General features: G+C 37.2%; 1 protein-coding gene across 2 annotated transcripts in view; it reads right to left on the bottom strand.

Annotated features, from left to right (window-relative positions):
• The window catches only part of PIK3CA (phosphatidylinositol-4,5-bisphosphate 3-kinase catalytic subunit alpha), a 101,276-nt gene that overhangs the window by 22,961 nt on the left and 54,494 nt on the right, over positions 1-23,821 (bottom strand). For both annotated transcript variants that reach the window (XM_043994118.1, XM_043994117.1), the window contains 12 exons: positions 23,263-23,690; positions 22,448-22,657; positions 20,070-20,320; positions 18,270-18,515; positions 16,320-16,405; positions 15,718-15,823; positions 14,950-15,102; positions 14,685-14,819; positions 4,300-4,424; positions 1,352-1,433; positions 861-1,025; positions 479-582 (listed from right to left, as the gene is read on the bottom strand). In XM_043994118.1, the coding sequence (XP_043850053.1) occupies positions 479-582; positions 861-1,025; positions 1,352-1,433; positions 4,300-4,424; positions 14,685-14,819; positions 14,950-15,102; positions 15,718-15,823; positions 16,320-16,405; positions 18,270-18,515; positions 20,070-20,320; positions 22,448-22,657; positions 23,263-23,614 (2,015 nt within the window). In that variant the 5' untranslated portion in view covers positions 23,615-23,690. The remainder of the gene's footprint in view (positions 1-478; positions 583-860; positions 1,026-1,351; positions 1,434-4,299; positions 4,425-14,684; positions 14,820-14,949; positions 15,103-15,717; positions 15,824-16,319; positions 16,406-18,269; positions 18,516-20,069; positions 20,321-22,447; positions 22,658-23,262; positions 23,691-23,821) is intronic.

Here is a 23,821-nt window from a genome sequence, read left to right as displayed (position 1 = left end):
AAGAGCTAGATAAATGTTTATTGAACAAATGGCTGAAAATTACAGACATTTTTCTTGTATTTGAAGAGATTTTGAAAAGAGGGATTAAACTTGATCTGGCAGGCTCCAGAAGGCAAAACTAAGACCCACAGGTCAAAGAAGCAAAGGAGAAGATTTTGGTTCCCTGTCCATCACCCAATAGAGCTGCTTCACCCCCATAGAACACACTCCATTCTTGGATGTTCCCAGGATTTGTCAGAAGTACACATTCAGGCAGGTGGGTTGGAAATCCCTTTGGTGCTTTCTGACTTAAACCCTTAACTGCCCCATAAACCCTTATCTGCCTCAGCCCAGCAAACCTGTAAGAGCTACCCAGATGAGGGTTTCATTAATTCAAAGCTCTAGATGAGGCATAAATCATAACTGATCAACACCTAATGCTCACCACATGACATATAACTGCAGAATTGGATGGGGGACATAGGGGAATGTAACTTACTTTAAATGCCAAAAGAAAAAGTGTCCTATCCTTTGATTTGTTAGTGCTTTCTTGAGTAAAAATCTCACAAGCAGGTTATCCAAATATTGTTCATACTTCAGAACCTAATGAACAAAAAACCATTATATAAATTGGAGAAAATTTTGCAGATGATTAAAATGTTGAAGAAAAATGTTCAAAATGAAAGTTGCTATTGTGTTTTTAGTACAATGGATTGGAATTTTCACATTTGAGAAAGAATAAGAAGGTTAATCACATCAGGTGGATTTTGATTTTATACATAAAATAAATATCTTAGACTTAGGAAAAAATATTTACTGCAAACATACAAGATCGAGATCATGTTTTGTGGGTGAAATCTTGATAAAATACATGAGCATACCTGAACGAGTTGAATTAAGTACTGAGAAAGTTTGTCATCTGTTAAATATTTCTCCAAACATCGGACAGCAAAAGCTCGAACCATAGGGTCTGGATAATTACAGTCCAAAAGTTCCATGGCCTGTTCTGGTTTGATTGGTGGCCAATCTTTTACCAAGCAATACATCTGTGTGTGAAAAGATATCACTATATGTACACATCTTACATATACACAGTTAAGGACAAAGCTTAGGCAAATGTGTTGGTTTCCAGGTTTTGAAAGTAAAGGCAAAAAATACTATGAAATATAGAATTTCAACTTTTCTATTTATTTTGTTAGCTGAAATAGCATCATTTTATATACTCAGTTCATCCTACCAGGAGGTCTTTTACCACTGATTACATTCTTTATATGTATGTTGCTTAGAGAAAAATAAAATCCATCAATTGATACATGCTAATTTCATACCATTTCTCCACTAATAGTATGTATGTGTGTGTATGTGCATTTACCTGGGCTACTTCATCTCTGGAATTCCACTTAACAGACAGAAGAAGTTTAGGTAGAATTTCTGGTATATTGACACAATAATGCCTGTGCAAAAATAAACAAATCAGCAAATTAAACACATACATTTATCTTGTTTGCACATTATTCAAAAGTTTTTATTGTCTAATTTTCAATAATTTGTAAACATGATTATAATTTTTAAATAAGTAGATGGAGGGCACTGAGGATAGAGTGCTGGACTCAGAGTCAGGAAGGCTCAAGTGCAAATCCTGCCTCACACACTTATTAGCTGTGTGACCCTGTGCAAGTCACTTAACTTGTTTGCCTCAGTTTTCTTAAGTGTAAAATGGTGATAATAATAGACCCTACCTCCCAGGGTTGTTGTGAGCAAATAAGAATGTATGTTTATAGTCATTTACAGTAAATTTTGTAGAAGCAAAGAACTGGAAACAAAGTAGATGTCCACTGACTGGGGTGTGGCTAGACAAATTGTGGTCTATGGATGGAATTTTATTTTACTGTAATAAAAGGTGAAAATGCTGAAGACAGAATATAGAAATGTGGAAAAACAAAATGCACAATGACAATGACAATGATGTAAACACAAAGAACAGAAATGACACCAAATGTTGTGAAGTTATCATGACCAATATTGGCCACCTCCTTTAATAGGTGTGTGATGGCACTTACCCCCTCCCTCATGGTTCTTTGCAAAGGTGGGGGTCCATGGATGTGGAACGCTGCATGTATGTCAGACTTTTCAACATGTACAAGTGTTGCTGAACTGCGCCCCACCCCCCCTTTTTGTTTCTTTTTTACTCTCTGGAAGGGATAGAAGGAAATACTGGAAAATGTAGGTGATATGAAAAAGAAGATATCAATCACATTTTTTTGGGGGGGTGGCAATGAGAGTTAAGTGACTTGCCCAGGGTCACACAGCTGGTAAGTGTCAAGTATCTGAGATTGGATTTGAACTCAGGTCCTCCTGAATCCAGGGCCAGTGCTTTATCCACTGCCTCAGCTGCCTCACATTCATTTTGGGGGGGGGTGAGGCAATTGGGGTTAAGTGACTTGCCTAGGGTCACACAGCCAGTAAGTGTTAAGTGTTTGAGGCTGGATTTGAACCCAGGTCCTCCTGACTCCAAGGCCAGTGCTCTATCCATTGTGCCACCTAGCTGCCCCCTCACATTCATTTTTAAGAAAAGATAAATAGAAAACCTACAATGGCACTAACTGATAGGGAAATGAAACAGAAGCATAGGCCTGAAGAGAGTTCAGAGAGTGGGCTGAAAGAGAGAAGAGGGACTGCACCTGTGATCTCCTTCTGTAAACATAAGTCAGTACTTTGAGGTTAAATGATGAGCCATTCTGTGTCAGTGGCAGGACTCACACCAGCTTTCCTGGCCCTGAGGCTGGCTCTCTACCCATTATACAGGGTGGGGCCCAAAGTCACAAAAGGGTTTCAATATTTAGTAAGTCCTTTATTTTTGTTTTTAATTTACAATGCCATAGCATCATATACAGTATTTATAGGAAATAAATATGTATGCATGTGTGTAGAAAATAAAGAAAAAAATTTTTTCAAAGTTATTAAAATATCACACCCTCTTGTGACTTCTGGCCTCCCCAATACCATGCTGCCTCTTTGGATAGAAAAGAATGATTCAAAAAGCTTTTTGAAGGCATCAGTCTTAAATTCATGCATCTACGTATGCAACAAACAACAGATTTAAGACAGAGCAATATTTTCATTTAAGTCACTGGACCATAAGTCAAAAATCTTTAGAGTCCTGCAGAAATATCAGGTAATACCATTTATTCAAGTGTATAAATTTGTACCATTCAAACTATATTAGCTCATTTTTTTCATCACTGAAAACTAGACCTAAGTATAACTCCTAAGAGAGTAAAAGAGATTTAAAATGAGAAACAAAAACAAGTTGTTTTTTTTTTTAATTTTAAAAAAGTAAAAGCAAGGATCAGTTTTCTATCATTTACTTAATGGAATGAAGCCCAAGGAGAGAATACTGGAAACCACAGCTGGGCTCTAATCCCATTTAGTCACTAATTTCAGCTTCTTCACCCAATAAACCTTTTATTAGAGCTGCTAACAATTAGTGAAATTAACAAATTTAAAATTTCACTCAGAATGAAATAAAGATCCCAGGACAGGTAGTGAAAGAAGGACAAAAAGCAAGGATAATCCTTGACTATTCTATGTGGAGTTGGAACTATTAATAACCTGGAATGGGGAAGGGAGGAAGTGAAAGGTCAAAGAAGACATGATCTCACTACTCCCTCCTCCTCGACTGATTTGCAAGGTTGAAGTCCACTTACTGTGTGTGTCCTGCCTCAGTTCTCTCCCCTGAGAAAGAGACAGTATCTGCACTACTTACCTCACAGGGAGACTGTGAGGATCAAGTTAAAATAAAACTGATGTAAATGACATCAATTATCAAGTGTTATTATATAAATGCTACCTATAGGATGAACCTTGACATTCAGAAGGACAAGCCTATGTAGGGGAGAGGAGACATACTTTACAAAGGATTTTAACAGGGTGGAAACAAAAAGGTTTTCAGAGCTAACCAGAAAATTAAATGAAATACAACACTTACTGATCTAACTTAACTATAATTCTGAGCTGTATGAATTGTGAAATCCATTTCTCCTTACAATAGATTAGATTTATGAAAAGGTCTTTAGTAAAATAATAGTGAATTAAAATCAAGGGGCAGCTAGGTGGCGCAGTGGATAGAGTACCGGCCCTGGAGTCGGGAGGACCTGAGTTCAAATCCAGCCTTAGACGCTTAACACTTACTAGCTGTGTGACCCTGGGCAAGTCAACCCCAATTGCCTCACACACAAAAAAAAAGAAGAGAAAGAATTAAAATCAATACTATGCTTTACAAAAACAAACCCTATTTTGAAAGTGTCTCTTAACCCTGACCTGTGACTCCATAGGAAGTCCTTTTCTTGCTCAGTGATCTCAGACAGGGGGTCTCGTGTACAAATGGCCCGGAGTTGTTCTTTGTCATTTTCTCTTAATTCATTATCTCGAGCTATTCTATTACTCTGTAAAACAAAGAAATATCTTAGTTACAGTATTCCACTGTAGTATTTCTGGATTCATTGGAGTTATAGACATAATGGTCAATAAAGAGATTTTCAATGTTTTTACAGTATTAATGTGGACTATCTGAATGGCAAGACTATGTGGAGATATGGACAAACTTCCACTTAGTGTTGTCCAACACATCCTTGTGTAAGCTTTGGCTAAATTACCTGAAATTCTGTATTAACCACACTACCTAACAAGGTAAATGGAGGATAGGGCCTAAACAAGATTAAAATAAATGAGCAATTCATTTCTGTAGCGCCTAGTGTGGCCCCTTCCCATTAGATAGAACTGAGTTTATTTTCCTAGCTAGGAGACTGGCAGAGAAATGAATGGAGACATCAAAGGTCTTTGGGAGACCCATTCTTGGTGGAGGCCCACTCTAAGTCATTCTTGTGGCTTTTCCTACATTCCTTTTGTATACAGGTGAAACTACATGGCCACTGAGATCCTCTGAAACTACCAAATTCTGCCGTTTTGAAGCAGTGTTACTATGTACACTATGTGTACTACGTACACTAATAAAATTCTACAAGCCGTATGTGAAAGTCAAGCAAAAAAGTGAGTTGCATTTTCTTGTAACTAGGAACTGTGCATTTACTTTTCGAGTTTTGAATGTGTGAATGAAGCACTGAGTGAGCATTGACTATGTGCTAAGCCCTGGGCCACATCTAGAAAAAGTCCCCACTCTCTGATGGGATGGAAAGGTCCGAAGGTCTTTAGGGTACAGCAGCAAAGCAAAGGGTCAGGTCCTTCTTTAATGTCATTTCTTTTTTTTTTTTTAAATTAATAAAATATTTTATTTTTTTCTGTTACATGTAAAGATAGTTCTCAACTTTTGTTTATACATGCTTTACAATTTCAGATTTTTCTCCCTCCCTCCCCTCCCTCCCCTCTCCCCTAGACAGCAGGTAATCTGATATAGGTTATATATATATATATATATATAACAACATTAATCCTATTTCTGCATTAGTCATGTTATAAGAGAAAAAATCAGAGCAATGAGGAAAAACCTCAAAATAGAAAAAAAAAACCAGCATCAAAAATAAAAGAAATAGTATGGTTCACTCAGCATCTATACTCCGCAGTTCTTTTTTTTTTTTCCTTGGATTTGGAGATCCTCTTCTATCATGAGTTCCCTGGAACTCTTCTGTACCACTGCTTTGGTGAAAAGAATATAGTCCATCACAGTAGATCAACACTCAATGTTGATGATACTGTGTACAATGTTTTTCTGGTTCTGCTCATCTCACTCATCATCAGCTCACGCAAGACCCTCCAGGTTTCTCTGAACTCCTCCTGCTCATCATTTCTTACAGCACAATAGTATTCCATTGTATTCATATACCATAACTTGTCCAGCCATTCCCCAATTGATCGGCACCCCCTCAACTTCCAATTCCTTGCCACCACATAAAGAGCAGCTATAAATATTTTTGTACATGTGGGTCCCTTTCCCCTTTCCATGATTTCTTTGGGAAAAAGACCCAAAAGTGGTATTGCTGAGTCAAAGGGTATGCACAGCTTTATAGCCCTTTGGGCATAATTCCAAATTGCTCTCCAGAATGGTTGGATCAGTTCACAGCTCCACCAACAATGCATTAGTGTTCCAATTTTCCCACAGCTTCTCCAACATTTATTATTTTCCTTTTTTGTCATTTTAGCCAATCTGATAGGTGTCAGGTGGTACCTCAGAGTTGTTTTTATTTGCATCTCTCTAATCATTAGAGATTTAGAGCATTTTTTCATATGGGAATAGATAGCTTTGGTTTCTTCATCAGAAAACTGCCTGTTCATATCCTTTGACCATTTCTCAATTGGGGAATGACTTGGGTTCTTATAAATTTGATTTAGTTCCCTATATATTTTAGAGATGAGGCCTTTATCAGAAGTACTGGTCTCAAAAAATTATTTCCCAGCTTTCTGCCTCCCTTCTAATTTTGGATGCATTGCTTCTGTTTGTACAAAAAATTTTTAATTTAATGTAATCAAAATCATCCATTTTGCATTTTATAATATACTCTATCTCTTGTTTGGTCATAAACTGTTTTCCTTTCCAAAGATCTGATAGGTAGACTATTCCTTTCTCTCCTAATTTACCTATGGTATCACCTCTTATGTCTAAATCGTGTATCCATTTTGACCTTATTTTAGTATAAGGTGTAAGATGTTGGTCTATGCCTAATTTCTGCCATACTATCTTCCAGTTTTCCCAGCAGTTTTTGTCAAATACTGAGTTCCTATCCCAGAAGCTGGAGTCTTTGGGTTTATCAAACACTACATTACTAGTGTCATTTACTACTGCATTTCCTGAGCCTAGCCTATTCCACTGATCTACCACTCTATTTTTTAGCCTGTACCAGATAGTTTTGATGACTGCTGCTTTATAGTAAAGCTCCAGGTTTGGTACCGCTAACCCACCTTCCTGTGAATTTTTTTTTCATTATTTCCCTGGATGTTCTTGATTTTTTGTTTTTCCAGATGAATTTTGTTATTTTTTTTCTAGCTCTATAAAATAATTTTTAGGTGGTCTGATTGGTATGGCACTGAATAAGTAAAGTAATTTAGGCAGTATTGTCATTTTTACTATATTAGCTCTGCCTATCCATGAGCAATTGATATCTTTTCAATTATTTAGATCTGATTTGATTTGTGTGAAGAGTGTTTGGTAGTTGTGTTCATAGAGTTCCTGGGTTTGTCTTGGCAAGTAGACTCCCAAGTATTTTATATTATCTACTGTTACTTTAAATGGAATTTCTCTTTCTATCTCTTGCTGCTGAACTTTGTTGGTCATGTATAGAAATGCTGATGATTTATGTGGATTTATTTTATATCCTGCTATTTTGCTAAAGTTGTTAATTGTTTCAAGTAATTTTTGAGTTGATTCTCTAGGATTCCTTAAGTATACCATCATATCATCTGCAAAGAGTGATAGTTTTGTTTCCTCCTTGCCTGTTCTAATTCCTTTAATTCCTTTCTCTTCTCTGATTGCTAAAGCTAACATTTCTAGGACAATATTAAATAATAGGGGTGATAATGGACATCCCTGTTTCACCCCTGGTCTTATTGGGAAGACCTCTAATTTATCTCCATTGCATATAATACTTGCTGATGGCTTTAGGTAGATACTGTTTATTATTTTAAGAAAAGCTCCCCCTATTCCTAAACTCTCCAGTGTTTTTATTAGGAATGGGTGTTGTATTTTGTCAAAAGCTTTCTCTGCATCTATTGAGATAATCATATGATTTTGGCTTGTTTTCTTATTGATGTGGTTGATTATGTTAATAGTTTTCCTAATGTTGAACCAGCCCTGCATTCCTGGTATAAATCCCACCTGGTCATAGTGTATTATCCTGGTGATCACTTGCTGTAATCTCCTTGCTAATATCTTATTTAAGATTTTAGCATCAATATTCATTAGGGAAATTGGTCTATAATTTTCTTTCTCTGTTTTTGCTTTGCCTGGTTTTGGTATCACCACCATATTTGTGTCATAAAACGAATTTGGTAGAACTCCTTCTTCACCTATTTTTCCAAATAATTTGTATAATATTGGAATTAATTGTTCTTTAAATGTTTGGTGAAATTCACCCGTAAACCCATCTGGCCCTGGGGATTTTTTCTTAGGGAGTTCATTAATGGCTTGTTCAATTTATTTTTCTAATGTGGGTTTATTTAAGGATTTTATTTCCTCTTCAGTTAACCTGGGCAGTTTGTATTTTTGTAAATATTCATCCATTTCATTTAGATTGTCAAATTTATTGGCATACAGTTGGGCAAAATAATTCCTAATTACTGATTTAATTTCCACTTCATTGGTGGTAACATCCCCTTTTTCATTTTTGATACTGGTAATTTGGTTTTCTTCTTTCTTTTTTTTAATCAAATTAACCAATATTTTATCTATTTTATTGGTTTTTTCATAAAACCAGCTCTTAGTTTTATTGATTAATTCTATAGTTTTTTTGCTTTCAATCTTATTAATTTCTCCTTTGATTTTCAGGATCTCTAATTTAGTATCTAATTGGGGATTTCTAATTTGTTCTTTTTCTAGCTTTTTAAGTTGCATGCCCAATTCATTAATCTCCTCTTTCTCTTTTTTATTCATGTAAGCATTTAGAGCCATAAATTTTCCCTAAGCACTGCTTTGGCTGCATCCCATAGATTTTGGTATGTTGTCTCATTATTGTCATTCTCTTGGATATAGTTATTGATTGTTTCTATGATTTGTTGTTTGGCCCATTCATTCTTTAGAATGAAATTATTTAGTTTCCAATTGATTTTCATTCTACTTTTCCCTGGCTCTTTCTTACATGTAATTTTTATTGCATCATGATCTGAAAAGGATGCATTTACTATTTCTGCCTTTCTAAATTTAACTATGATGTTTTTGTGCCCTAATACATGGTCAATTTTTGAAAATGTGCCATGTACTGCTGAGAAAAAAGGTATATTCCTTTCTATCCCCATTCAATTTTTTCCAGACATCTATCATGTCTAACTTTTCTAGTAATCTATTCACCTCTTTCACTTCTTTCTTATTTATTTTTTGGCTAGATTTATCTAATTCTGAGAGGGGGAGATTCAGATCCCCCACTAGTATAGTATTACTGTCTAATTCCTCTTGTAACTCATTTAACTTCTCCTCTAAGAACTTGGATGCTATACCACTTGGCGCATACATATTCAATATTGATGTTACTTCATTATCTATAGTACCTTTAAGCAAGATGTAATTTCCTTCCTTATCTCTTTTAATGAGATCTGTTTTTGCCTGCACTTTGTCTGAGATAAGGATTGCTACCCCTGCTTTTTTTACTTTAGCTGAAGCATAATATATTCTGCTCCAGCCTTTTACCTTTACTCTGTGTATATCTCTCTGCTTCAAATGTGTTTCTTGTAAACAGCATATTGTAGGATTCTGGTTTTTAATCCACTCTGCAATTTGCTTCCGTTTTATAGCAGAGTTCATTCCATTCACATTCACAGTTATTATTACTGACTGTCTATTCCCCTCCATTCTATTTACCCCCTTTGTACTTTTCCCCCCTTCTTTCACCCTATTCCTCCTCACCGACGTTTTACTTCTTACCCCTGCCTCCCCCAATCTGCCCTCCCTTTTTATCAACCCCCTCTCTTTTCTTTAGCCTTTTCTCCCTTGCTTTTGTCCTCCCTTCTATCAGTCCCCCCCTTTCCCTTCCCCTTTTGCTTCCCTAAAGAATGAGTTGTTTCTTTATCCCAATGAACGTCTATGTTATTCCCTCTTTGAATCAAATCTAATGAGAATAGGGTTGAAACAATGTTCACCCCTCCTTTCTTTCCTTCTATTGTAATAGTTTTTTTTTTCACCTCTTCATATGATATAATTCATCCCCTTCCACCTCCCCTTTCCTCTCCTCCCCACAGACTCTCTTTTTAACGCTTTAATTTTTTTTTTTGGTATCATCACATCAAAGACAATTTATATTTATACCCTCTGTGTAAAGTCCTTCTCTCTGCCCAAATACATTTACAGTTCTTAAGAGTTATGAGTATTATCTTCCCATGTAGGGATATAAACAGTTTAACCTAATATGGTAATCCCCCCCCACCCCCCATTTACCTTTTAAAACTTCTCTTGAGTCTTGTATGTTGAGAGCGAATTTTCTATTCAGTTCTGGTCTTTTCACCAGGAAAGATTGAAAGTCCCCAATGTCATTAAATGTCCATCTTTTCCCCTGAAAGAAAATGCACATTTTTGCTGGGTAATAGATTCTTGGCTGCAATCCAAGCTCCTTTGCCTTCCAGAATATCATATTCCAAGCCTTGCGGTCCTTTAATGTTGAAGCTGCCAGGTCCTGAGCAATCCTGATTGTGGCTCCATGATATTTAAATTGCTTCTTTCTGACTGCTTGGAGTATTTTCTCCTTCACCTGATAATTCTGGAATTTGGCTACAATATTCCTTGGAATTTTCCTTTTGGGGTCTCTTTCAGGAGGTGATCAGTGGATTCTTTCAATGATGATTTTATCCTCTGATTCTATGATATCAGGGCAGTGCTCCTTAATAATTTCCTGGAATATGGTGTCTAGATTCTTTTCCTGGTCATGGCTTTCAGGCAGTCCAATGATTCTCAGATTGTCTCTCCTCGATCTATTTTCCAGATCAGTTGTCTTTCCAATAAGGTATTTCACATTTTCTTCTGTTTTTTCATTCTTTTGATTCTGCTTGACTGATTCCTTGTGTCTCATGGATTCCTTATCTTCCAACTGTCCTATTTTAATTTTTAAGGCATTGTTTTCTTTAATGAGATTATGCACCTTTTTTTCCATTTGGCCAACTGAATTTTTTAGGGCACTGTTTTCTTCAGTGAAATTATGCACTTTTTTTTCCATTTGGCCAGATGAAATTTTTAAGGAATTGTTTTCTGCAGTCAATCTTTGTGCTTCTTTTCCAAGCTGCTGATTCTTTTTTCATAGTTTTCTTGTTTTGCTTTCATTTCTCTCCCCATTTTTTCTTCTACCTCTTTCAATTGATTTTTAAAATCCTTTTTGAGCTCTTCCAGGAAGGCTTTTTGTTCTTGAGACCAATTCACCTTCCCTCACAAGGCTTCACATGTAGGCAATTTGAGGGTATTGTCCTCATCTGAGTTTGCGTTGGCTTCTTCCCTATTGATACAGAAGCTCTCAATGGAGAGGGCTCTTTTTTGCTTCTTACTCATTATTGCAGCTTATTTATTTATTTATTTATTTTTTAAGTTGAGTTGAGGTCTGCTCTGGGGGCACCAGGGTCCCTGTTTTGGGGTTCTTGTGCAGGGGTATAGGTGCTGTGTGACGGGCTTTTTACTCTGAGGCCTTTATGGTGTGTGGAGATCCCCCGCCCTGCACTTCCTGTCTGCGTGCTCTCAGCCAGGCGCCCGATCCCAGCGCACGATCCCACCTGACTCGTTCGTGGCCCTCCCAGCCGGTGCAGGTTGGTTTTTCCACTGTCCCTCTTGGCCACCAGATTTTTGAGCCAGGTTCCGGGGGCCTCAGTTGTTCGGCTGTGGCCCGCAGCTCCTGCTGACTTGCCCCGACCCCCTTGGTGCTGGGCTGCTGCCCTGCGTTGGGCCTCCCTTTTGCCTGAGTCAGACCGACCTTTTCCTGAAGTCTTCTAAATGATCTCTGGTTGGAGGACTGTGTCTCTCTGTCTCTTTGCAGGTTCTGTAGTTTCAGAATCTGTCCAGAGGCTTGATTTAATGTTCTTTTTGAGGGAACAAGGAGAGCTTAGGCAGCTTGCTGCTTCCTCTCCGCCATCTTGACTCTGCCCCCTCAATGTCATTTCTTCTGATAAAACCATACCAGTTTCTAATGCTGAACCACCTGACAGTGTCAAGGACTTGGACAACAAGAACTTTCTTTTCTGTGTTTTCAATAGCACCTGCAGGAGCAGGTCCAGGCTGCCTCTCCTCAGGGGCTGCTTCCCAGGAGGATGGCTGAGGGCACTGGGCTGGAAACAATGCTACTCTCTAGGAGATTGGACCCAGGGTTCTGATCTGTCTCTATCGAAGTCTGAGAGGAGATGGTGGTGGTTTGGCTTGCCTCTCTCTCCTGTGGGGTGCCTTGCTGCTTCAGTTACGCTGGAGTGCCTGCCCTATGGGAGACAGTTGGTTGGCAGCTGGTGGGGATAGCTGGCCCCCTCTCCACAGGAGCCACTTCCCTGGATGAGGGCTATTAATGCTGGGCTGGAAGCAGGACCAGTGGTCTTGAGGCTTCCATGATTCCCAAGATCTTCCTCATTGTGGCACTGGGTCAATAGTGGTTGCCTATGGTGATGAGGAAGGTGGGCCTCTTCTCCACAATGATTTATCCCCTAAATGATGGCACAGGGGCTGGGCTGGGTTGGAAGTAGGCCCAGTGGTCTGGATGGCACTGCCATTCCCAAGGCTCTTGGGTCCTGGGCTGTAACCATCAGGGTCTGAGGTTCAATGATGGTCAAGATGGTGGTGGTGATGATGGCCTGATTTGCTAGGAATATGCTGCCTGCTATCTCTACCTTAGGGTGCCTTGCCTAGGTGTGGCATGTCATTTCTGACAGCCAAAACCAAAATCTGATCAACTCTACTGGCTTTTGGGTCTGAGTACTACTTCTGTATCCAATATTAAGAAACTTCAGTGAATGCATATTGAGTTTTATATTCTCTGGTTATATGAACCCAAATTAAATTAATAAGACTAATGCAGTAAAATATATTATCCATAACAAATAAAACTTATACTAGATAAGTATATATTTAAGAGTTACTAAGAGCCTTTGTTATCACTACTTTATCATCTATACATATGGTTGCATTTTCTGTGTTAAATACAGAATAATACAGTTCATAATTGCAATATCCCAAGATGCCTAGAGACATTGCTCTCCTGATATCACTATTGTTTGGGGAATATTTAAGGAGGTCTCTCATGCAGGATGACTAACTTTCCTTCCCATGAACTGGGACCAAATATCAGTAGAGGTACAAGGGAACAAAGATAATTTCCTCCTGGGACAACTTGGCCTAGTTGGTATTGGAAAACAGGATTGAGCAAATGTCTTTCCCTTTGTGTTCAGTTGGGCTATGATTCCAAATTTATATCCAAGAAAAGACACACAACCATCTGATCTACTGTAATTTTTTCTTAGCACACATCAGTTCTTCTTGTCTCATAATTAAAATGAATTTGTGACAAATTAGTGACAGAGTTTTGACTAAGTGTCATTTGTTCATCTTCCTTACCATCATCAAGGTATAAAAATACTTATTTGTTTTAGGAAAGAGGTCGTTGTGATAAAATATAATGCTCACTTCCTGTGCTAATAACTAAAGGTGGTCACTTGTTATAATCATGACCATAATAGTAAATAATGGTACCAGAAGAGAGCAAGATGGGAAACTTCAAAATGCTATGTCACTGCTAACCATAAGTAAGCTGGCACCATAGGTCGGAGGGTCACAGATTTAGAGAGCTGGAGGGGACTTTGATGACTGTCTAGTCTAACTTTGTCATTTTACAGATGAGGAACCTCAGGGCCCAGCAAAAGGAACTGATTTGCCCACAGTCACACAAATAATAAGGGGCAGAGCAGGGATTTAAACTCAGATGACATCAAATCTAGAACTTCCTCCACAACCCCCTGGACCCAGATATGCCTGAGTTCTCAAAGGCCACGGAAGAAGAACATGATCTCTGATAACAGCTACCATAGCAGAGCATCATAGACTGAGGGAGCTCATAACACACTAAGCTGGGTACAGAGAGGCCAATAACCAGCAAGGAGACTGCTAAGTGATAAATTCTTTGAAGCCAAGAAACAAAGGAGAATAAAAACTAGCCCTGAGTCCTGTATAATCCCCTTCTTTTTCTGCAGTGATGGGGATAGAATGGTGGGGAAAAAGGTAGAAATTACTAACAATAAAATTGTTTTCAGACCATTTAAAACATTAACTTAATATCAATATAGATTACACAAATATCTACAGTTTTATGTATTATATGTTATCTCACATGTCAGAATGAATGTACTAGCAAACTTCAGATAAAAGGAAACATCTACCTGTAATCAGTATGGTAAGTCAAATGTAAGAGGAAATAAGATCTAAATAGCTACATCATAAAAATAACTACAAAGAAGAGGCTATGTCGTGAAAGGCTAGACTATTAAGAAGTGTCATACATGCATCATTAATGAATTTCAGAGTTGTCACTGACTAAGGGAATTGCAATATTTCTTCTGAAAGATCAAAAGCTTTCTATACACAAAGTAATGGTAGTGTGGCATATGAGAGAGGACATTGCTCTTGAGGCTAGAAGACTAGGATTTGTGATCTGGTTCTTTTCACCTCTGAGTGTCTGTCGGCTCATCTGTAAAATAGAAACCATAGCACCTGTACTACCTGCCTCATGGGGTTATTGTGAGGAAAATACTTCTACAGCTTACTTGCTATATAATCATGAATTCTTATTGTTGATACAGGGAAAGTATTTTACTTCCATAATTTCTTCCTATTAAACCATATTAATACACAAAAAGGACACTTGCTATACAAAAAATACTGCCTTGCTTCAGTGTCATCTGATAAGGGTAGCCAAGTAAAACTTGGAACCCTTACTATGCAAAATTCATGTATAGACAGAAAGTCCACTGGTTAATGGTTATGTTTTTTTGTAAAAAGACCCAATGGTCCATTATTCTCAAAATTCAATTTGCCTTACCAGCCCAGCATGGGAATAGTTAAATCCTAGTTCTCGAGATACAGTCCAATTAGCATGTTCTTCAATCACTGACATATCTGGGTATTTTACAGGATTGCTAAACCAGTCAAATTCCAGCTCTAAACATGGAGTTTCCTAGGAGAGGAAAGAGGAACTATCATTTATAGTCCACTTAACTACCATAAGTTAGCAAATATTTTTATTTTTATTTCTTTTTTCAAATAAGATAAACAATTTTTAAACAAACACGAAAGCAACTTCTGACCTTATTGGGATTTGACCCAGTAACTCCAATAGGATTCAGCAAATCTTCTAATCCATGAGGTACTGGCCACAGATTCAAAGCCATTTTTCCTGATACCAAAGTGTCTGTATAATCAAAGAGGTTAATATTTCCCCAAGCCAAAGGGCAATGTTCCTTGAGAGAAGAGATACAATGAATATTTTTTAATTATTTCTTTATGGACACATTTCATTGCAAAAATATTTTTTTCAGACAATGGCTCTCAATGACATTGTTTTATTGTAAAATGTATCTTCAAGAAGCAACGTTTATTTTTCAAAGCTTAAGCATTGGTGCATCCTTGCTTTCTCCCATTTAAATCTTTAATTTTCCTTTGATTTTATTCATCTAGAATGCAATTATGAAAGAAGTAAGAAAGCAACTTGGTCATTTGGTAAATAGATTATGTGGTTCATATAATTTTTAATAAATGAATTTCAATAAGTATTTCCTATCTTAAACAGAATCCTGAAATATACATAGATTTTCTTCTTCCCAAGACTGTGTAAAGAACCCCAGTATTTTGCTTGAGGGGTGTGCATTGGGGAGTGAGTTCGCTTTTTCTTGTGCTTTAAAAATATATATTTGTGATGAGATTTGAACCTAGGTCTACCATGACTCAAACCCAGGGCTCCAAATATAGCTTTTTATTCACTGGGCCACTGTGATGTAACCATTTCTATTAAGAAAATGCAATTGGGGCATGTTAAAGATTTTAAAGCTAAACATGTTTATTCCTCAGGTCCTTACCTCTTTTGCCCCTTTCCTGCCTTTAACAGAACAAATGGAAAGGCAAAGTCGAGCAGCACGTGGAAGATCAGGAATGTATATATCATACATTAGCCATTCATTCCATCTAGGAAATTTTAAAAAGGTTAAACAGAATTCAATAGTAAGGTCAAAAGAGCTAACAAACTTTTGCACCATGACAAAAATTAGATTTTTATCAGGAAGTGAATTTGTGAATGAAGTGAAAGACAATCTGGAAAATATATCTTAATTTCAGCATAACTGCTTTTTAAGAAGGAACACAAAACATTTAGGTAAAAGAATTAAGGAAAAGATGCCACAAAACATCACAGAAAGATGGATATATCAGGTTTTTAACCAATAAATGCCTTTTACACTGACAGCATATTAATTATGAAATGATAGCTATTGTGTTTAATTAACCCATATGTGAATGTGTGGTCTGGACGTGGTATTCCTCCTTTGTTCCAATATTTTATCATTTCCATTATCATTTTTATTGTTTACAACTAGTGATTTAAAATTATTTATTTTTTTAACTAGACATGATTATAAACACAAATATGACCTCAGAAATATAAATTGTCAAACTTCCTCTTTACCTGGGATTGGAACAAGGTACTCTTTGAGTATTCACATTGTCACATAATGGCTCTCCCCCATGGCAGATACCTGTTCGAACATAGATCTTTAAAAAAAAAAAAAAGAATATAACATCAACATCAAGTAGGATAAAAGAAACATAACCAACATAGCTTTACTATTTCTGTTAGTGGCACCACCATTCATTTAGTTTCTAGTACTCAAACTGTTCATATCATCTTGGCCTCTTCCCTCACCTTCACTTCTTACATTTAACCACAGCTGATAGGTTTTGCCTTTAAAATATCTCTGGTTTCCATTGTCTTTTTTTAAAAAAAACAAAACACCTGCCATTGCCATTCTTCTGATGGGAACTTTCAGCACCACCTTCCTGGCTGACTGCAATGGTCTTCTAGGACTTCCCACCTCCACTCTCTTCCTTCTCCAGCCCATTCTTTGCATTCCTCTTCGTCATGTTGATTGTAAAAGCTGGTTGTAGAATTCAAAATGCTTGTTCAGAAACACTTCCACGGCTCTCCACTCCTATTGAATCCACTTCTCCTTAGTCTGGTCAGCCACAATCTGGCATTAGCCTCTCTCGCTGCATCTCCTTCGACTTTGCCTCCATATTGCTCCATGATCTAGCCAGGCTGCACTACTTGCTTCAACCCCGTGGAACCTAAGCTTCCTCTTTCTGGTGTTCCTTATGCTTGGTATTTCTCTCTCCATTCTACTTTTCTAAACATGCCTGCTGATGATTGCATGCCCATCCTTTCGGGTCTAGCTCAGATGCTGCTAAATCCTCCATAGAAATTTCCCACATTACTCTAGTCTGTAAAGATCTCTCTGTTCCTTTTGGACATTACATCAAGTGCATGAGGGAGATGCAACTATGTATTATAGTTCTCTCTGATATTCTCCTTTGAGACTCCAGGAGGATGGGAACCATGTCTTAGCTAATCTCTATCTCTCTCAGCATTTATTATAGTGCTCCGTGCACGCCAAGCCCTCAATGGCTTCTGAACTCAATTGAATAAACTCTTGATGAGGATGATGATGATTATTGCAGGGCAAGGGTTAAGTGACTTGCCCAGGCTCACACAGCTAGTAATTGTCAACTGTCTGAGGCCAGATTTGAACTCAGGTCCTCCTGAATCCAGGGCCAGTGCTTTATCCACTGTGCCATCTAGCTGCCCCATTATTATTATTATTATTACAGGAAGCAAATTTTTTTTTGGGGGGCCGCAGGGCAATGACGGTTAAGTGACTTGCCCAGGGTCACACAGCTAGTAATTGTTAAGTGTCTGAGGCCAGATTTGAACTCAGGTCCTCCTGAATCCAGGGCCAGTGCTTTATTCACTGAGCCACCAAATAAACTCATTTTTAAAACAAAGATCAGATGTTTTTGCACTTTCTTTAGTCTGCTACAAAATAAGTTAATATGGAACTATATTCACAGGGGTTGTGCTGCCCCCCCAATCAAAATGAGGAAGGCAAGCAGAATTATTGAAACAATGGATTTCCAATGATGACAATAAAATTAGAAGAAACCAAAAAAACAAATAAAATCTTTCTGGTCCTCAGACAGGGTTGGGTTATTTTCTAGATAACAGGATAGTACACTGTAGCAGAAACAATGATATTTGGAGACTGAGCCTGAGCCAGGCCACTTCCCAGCTGCTTGATCCTTAGAGAATCATTTCCCAACTCTGAATTTCAATTTCCTTATCTAAAAGTTGGTGTAAATCCACCAGTCCATCCTACTTCACAAGGTTGTTTCAAGGATTAAATGAAAGACAGCACATAACACAGGCACAGTGTAAATAGAAGGTATTATTACTATTCTAGGTCCTTGAATACATTCCATTGCAGGCAAATGCAATTTTACAGTGTCAATACACAAAATTCATAGAAACACAGACTTCACAAAAGCATTTATTTGTACACTTAGAATCAGCATTTGAATTTACCTTATCAATGTCTCGAATATTTACATTGACATAAGTTGCACAAAGAATTCTTATTCGGAGTGCACTATTTACGCCCCAAAGGGATTTGGTGGAAGCTTCTCCATTCATGTATGGTGTGGCTGTGGAGATTCGCCTGGAGTAAGATGGCATTGTAAAAGTATCCAGTGGTAGCTGGGTGTAAAGACTTTCTTTAGCCATCAGCATCAGATTGGGCATCCGGCCAAGCATCATACAGCTTCTTATGTACTGTAACAAATTAGAGGAGGGAGGGGAAGAAGATTGGTGCCTGTGTTTTTTTTTATCTTTAAAGACAATGCCTACAAATATCAAAAGGAAAATACTCATATAATACACAGAGCAAAATAACCAGCATTTATAGAGACATTTATAACCACTGCTGTGTTTATATCATTTAAGATTGCATTTAGTTGCACTAAAATATTAACATTCTGGAAGAGCTTGGACCAACCGTGCAATACAGAATACAAAATAGGGGGAAAAAAACCCCAAACCATGTCCCTCTTTAGGTACAGGAGTAGCACTGTTCTGCTACAAACATAAGCAAAACATGGGGTTTACATGAAGAGACCACTCATGAAGAACAAGACACAAACTATAAAAGGATTGGGGCGTGATTTAAGCAATAAATGAGGGAGTCATTCACCTCTTCTGTCCAGGGTTTCCTGACAAAGTTAATAGTCAGTAGTTAAGACAAGACATACAAACTAAGAAAAAGGAATGATATAAGAAGATAAAACCACGGTTGTCTTAAAAAAAATTATAACGAATGTTTTGGCTTTTATTTTTTGAAGTGGTGGATCTTTTATCCTTAACAGAAAACTCAGAAACATCACTGGGAAATACTGGCAGGCACTTGACTGAACACTGAATTAGGGAGTTAGTGTAAATCTAAATGTTTAGAACCTTTTTCCATTGTAGTTTAACTGTGAACATTTTTTGTTTCTTTAGTTGTGGTACTTCAATCTTGTTAATTAACTGTTGCATCAAAGGCAAAACATAAATTAAGGCCCATAAATGGACTAATACAAATCAAAATATTACCTTAAAGTTTTTTTTAGTCTATTCTAAGAAAGATGCTATTCATACAGGATACTAATACAGCTACACTCTAATATCATTAATTGGTTCCTTAAAAATAAATTATTTCCAAAGGAAATATATTATGAATGGAAGAGACTTCCTGGATAAATGCAATTGAAGATGGTCCTCAGTGGACACAATTTGCTACTGAAGATTAAAACAAGAAGAGCAGGAAAGGAGTTGAAGGGGACAAGGGAGGGGGAAAGGCCAGCACAAAAAGCTTACAGCAAGCAGGCTAGAACCCCTCCCTTCCATGAACTCTTTCTCCCTCTTCACTAACAGAAGGAAAGGAAGACACCTTTCCTGTGTTGGCTCAGCAAACATTTTCCGACTGGCTAGACTCACTTAGGCTGCCCACAACAGGTGGGATTCTACCTCCTTGGAGGTTTTCAAGCAGAAGCTGGAGGTCCCTTGTTGACCATGTTATAGTGGGAATTCCTTTAGGGTGTGTTGGACTCTCAAATTCTGTGATTCTGTGACTCATTCTATACCCATCTGAGGGCACATTGGTCCCTGGGAGACAGGAAGGAGACAGAGCCACCTTCCAGGATAGTGTCAAAACAGACTTCACATAAAGACATCAAAGAACTTTTGTTATTATTAGGTGGAAACTGAGTATGATTGGGATGATGCTTTGTAGGGTGTGCCTTTATGCTGTATTTTCTATTAATAAAAACTTAAAAACTCAAAATCACTCACCTTATATTGGCTAAGAGGATATTTTTCTAGCAAATACTCGTCACATCCACAAACTTTTAAAATATATTTGCCCTGATACTCTAAAACACAGAGCTTTAGCTGCTCAGATGACAGCAACATACTCCGTGTTTTTTTCCGGATTGCTTCAGCGATCACATGTTCTGGTACACAGTCATGACTGATTTTTAAAGTGTACTTCTGCTTGTCATTGTTTGGGGAAACTATCACCCAAATCACCACTATTATTTGCCCTAGAACAAAATGAAATATCGTTATATGCCATCAACATGAATAATAACATTTTCAAAAAAAAATTTCATTTTTCATTTAAGAGATTTATGTCTAAAGACTTAATTAACTATGAAGTAAAACAGAAGTGTACAAATAATGTAGCATTATTTCTGCTTAACAAGTTCAATCAATACTTTGATGATTCCATAGTAACAGTTATGTTTCCCGATGTCATTGCATACATTTGCACATTTTCCATTCATTTATGACTAAAATATTGGCTGGTTGGCAGGTTCTTAGACTGGTTAGTTAATAGGCTGATTCCTTGTCTCCAAAAGCATGGCTAAGGCAATGGTACCACACCATGGATATATACTGGACTGATCATGAGAGAATGATTCAGAAATGCAACAGAAAAATAGCCTATTCAAGTGGATGAATGGTAGAAGCAATTCCAACAATGCTATAACTGGGAGGTGCATTTTAAAAGTATGCAATTGTAGCTAAAATAAATTAAAATGATGGATGAAAAAAGGTGTATTTTCTTAAGGCAAAGAAGACTGGGAAGATGAAGAGGCATATAAAAGGGAGAATATATAGACAGAATTTTACTTATGTTGCATAAATTAGGCCCAAAGGAGATTAGGAAAACACTATTAATAAGTTAATTTATTAACTCTGTAATCAAATATTTTATTTATAAAAATTAGGAATTGATATGTTCCATAAAACAAAAATTAAAAATTAATCTGTGTCTTATGCAAACACTATCATTTAAGTTTTGAAAAGCCTTAAGTTAAAAGATATTATTTTTTAAAGCATGCAGCCTATGACAAAGAGAAGTTTATTTTCATTAAACAAGGCAATTTCTATTTTAATGATTAATTGTAGGAATTGCCTCATGTTACCTTAAAGCATAAAAAGCAAATACAAGATGGAGGCTTTCATGTAGTTATCCTATAACTTAGAAGGATAACCATGGTACTAACTTATATAGAAATGATTACTGATATGATGATGAAAGACAAAAATCAACATTTTTCTAATATAAGTAATGACAATACCAACATCTTTCCAATGAGTTCCAAAAATGCTGAATGAATACCCATTTCCATTTTAAAACTGGTAATTTAATTTAATTTTACTTTTGATGGTTACATAAGAACAGGGAACTGTGAATCTCAACCTAAGAGTTAATGCATAATCCATGTCCATAGACACCAGCTGGAGCCTCATGGGAACAATTTTCCCTAACTGATTAGTACCTTGAGTCAGAGGAGATCTGGCTCTTAGCACTTAAAGATGTTTCCTGAGCACTGATTATATGTCACAGAGGCAGAATAGTCCAGCAGATGGTGTACTGGACTTGGAAGAAACAACACCGAGGTTCAAATCTTTCTCAGGCTATGATTGGCTGTGGGTCCCCAGGCAAAGCACTCAGCACCTAGCAACAACCTGGTCCTTAAAGGAGGCTGTGAAGCAGGAGCAGGATGGTAAATGTTTAACAACTGACTCTCTGGGAAAAAAAAATGTATCCACTAACCATTTTTTCCAATACATCCCTAAGTTCAGACAGTCAACAAAACAATACGTTAAGCCATGATTTGTAGGTTTTTGCCAATTTTTGAGGTCAAATAGACGCACTGAAAATTTAATGATCGCTTCTTATGAAGGTCTGAGCTGGCTCCAGCACATTCCTACCCTGAAGTTGAGTGAAGAGTGAGCCAGCTCTGAAGGCAGAGGAGCTGCCTCTGCCCATTACCATTTGTATGATGTAGGGCAAATCACTGCCCCTCTCTGCCTCAGTTTCCTTATCTGCAGGAGGATGGATGACGTTTGATTTTCCTTCTAGCTCTAAATCAATGCTCCTATGATAAATCTAGCAACTTATCTACCAAGTCAGAGGATATAATCTGTGTCTGAGGGAAGGCCCACAAATATAGTTTTCCACACTGATAAAATAACAGACCCTTTACACATGTGCATATTTACCTATTGCTTTGGCCTATCAAGAAGTGGTCATGTATGAGGTGCAATCCTGACCCACAAAATGTCTGCAGTCTGGGTGGAATTTACTATACTGATGACTGTAATGATAGCACATCTTTTAATGTGCTAAGAGAAGGTAACTGTTTAATACTTCTTACCTTTATCTAATTTATTGTATATGTGCTTTGGCAATTCTGGCGAAGATTCTACATTTGGAGGATAGACATATAACGCTCTACTGTGGGGTGCATCGACATCCCTCAGGTCCACAGCTTCTTTACAAACATTAAGAATGTTTCTTCGGAAGTCTTGTACTTCTGGATCTTTAACCATATCAAATTCACAAACAGGCATACCAATAGCAAAACCTAAAAAATACAGGATAATATTCTCAATAACCAAAGTAATGAAAAGACTTTACATATCTTGGTGATGAGGGTTATGTGGCACAGAAGATTCTCCTTTCCCCCTCATTGAAAGAATTAGAAATATTTGACCAATTAAAAAGAGGACCTGGAAGGGCTAAGGACCATCTTTAAAACTGCTTGAAGTCACATTTGGTAAAATGCAGCTAATAATATTAATAACCACTGCAAATAATAAAATAATTTTATTTTATTAACTTCACCCTTCCCAAACTTTCTAAGTATAAAATTGACATTTTCCCCCAACCCCCAAATAATTTGTATAAAGGAAAACATTACCGAAGATAGCAAAAGAGTTAAAAAATGTCAGTTCAGTGGGCTAGGGGTCAAACATATTTAAAATTTTCCATGACTTTGTTTGGAGAGCAACCTTTAAGCTTAAAAGGGACTGAATTGGAAAATTAAAAGTTTAGTATCTTAATATTACTAATGTTAATAGGCCATATAAAAAAATCAGCCTCATTGGTTAATAATTAATCCTCATAATATTTACTTATAAGAAAAGAAAAAATTAAAAGGTCATTTAATAGATGACCAAATTATCTTACCAATTTCTCGATTGAGAATTTTTTCTTCTCGGTTGCCTACAGGTTCAATGACTTTTAGAAAAGGCTGAAAAAGCCGTAGGTCACAAAGTCGCCGTGTTTCATCAAAAAATTCTTCTCTTTCTGCTTCTTGAGTAACACTTACGAAAATGTAAGAAGTTTCATCCTGAAGGAGCTGGTGAAGAGGGTATTTCCTTGCTTCTTTAAATAGCTCATGTTTAATAGTTACTAATGTAGCCTCACGGAGGCATTCTAAAGTCACTATCATTCCGTTAGGTAGTAGACATTCTACTAAGATTCTTGGGGGCATCAAATGGATGCCCCACAATTCACCGGATGATGGTCTTGGAGGCATGGTTCTAATATTGCGGCAGTCTTACATACAAAACTATGTCAAGCATCTAAATATGTTGCTCATCCAGAGGTGAGACCTAAACAAACAAAAAGCATTTATTAGGAGAGTAGCAGCTATAGAAAGATAATATCGATGATAATCCTGGGGAATAGAGTTCTCTACGGTCTGAAATTACTGAAGTCATTTTAGAAAATATAATTACAAAGT

Source organism: Dromiciops gliroides, chromosome 3, assembly GCF_019393635.1.
Source record: "Dromiciops gliroides isolate mDroGli1 chromosome 3, mDroGli1.pri, whole genome shotgun sequence".
Taxonomy (NCBI): Eukaryota; Metazoa; Chordata; class Mammalia; order Microbiotheria; family Microbiotheriidae; genus Dromiciops; species Dromiciops gliroides.
This window is presented reverse-complemented; position numbering and strand designations above follow the sequence as displayed.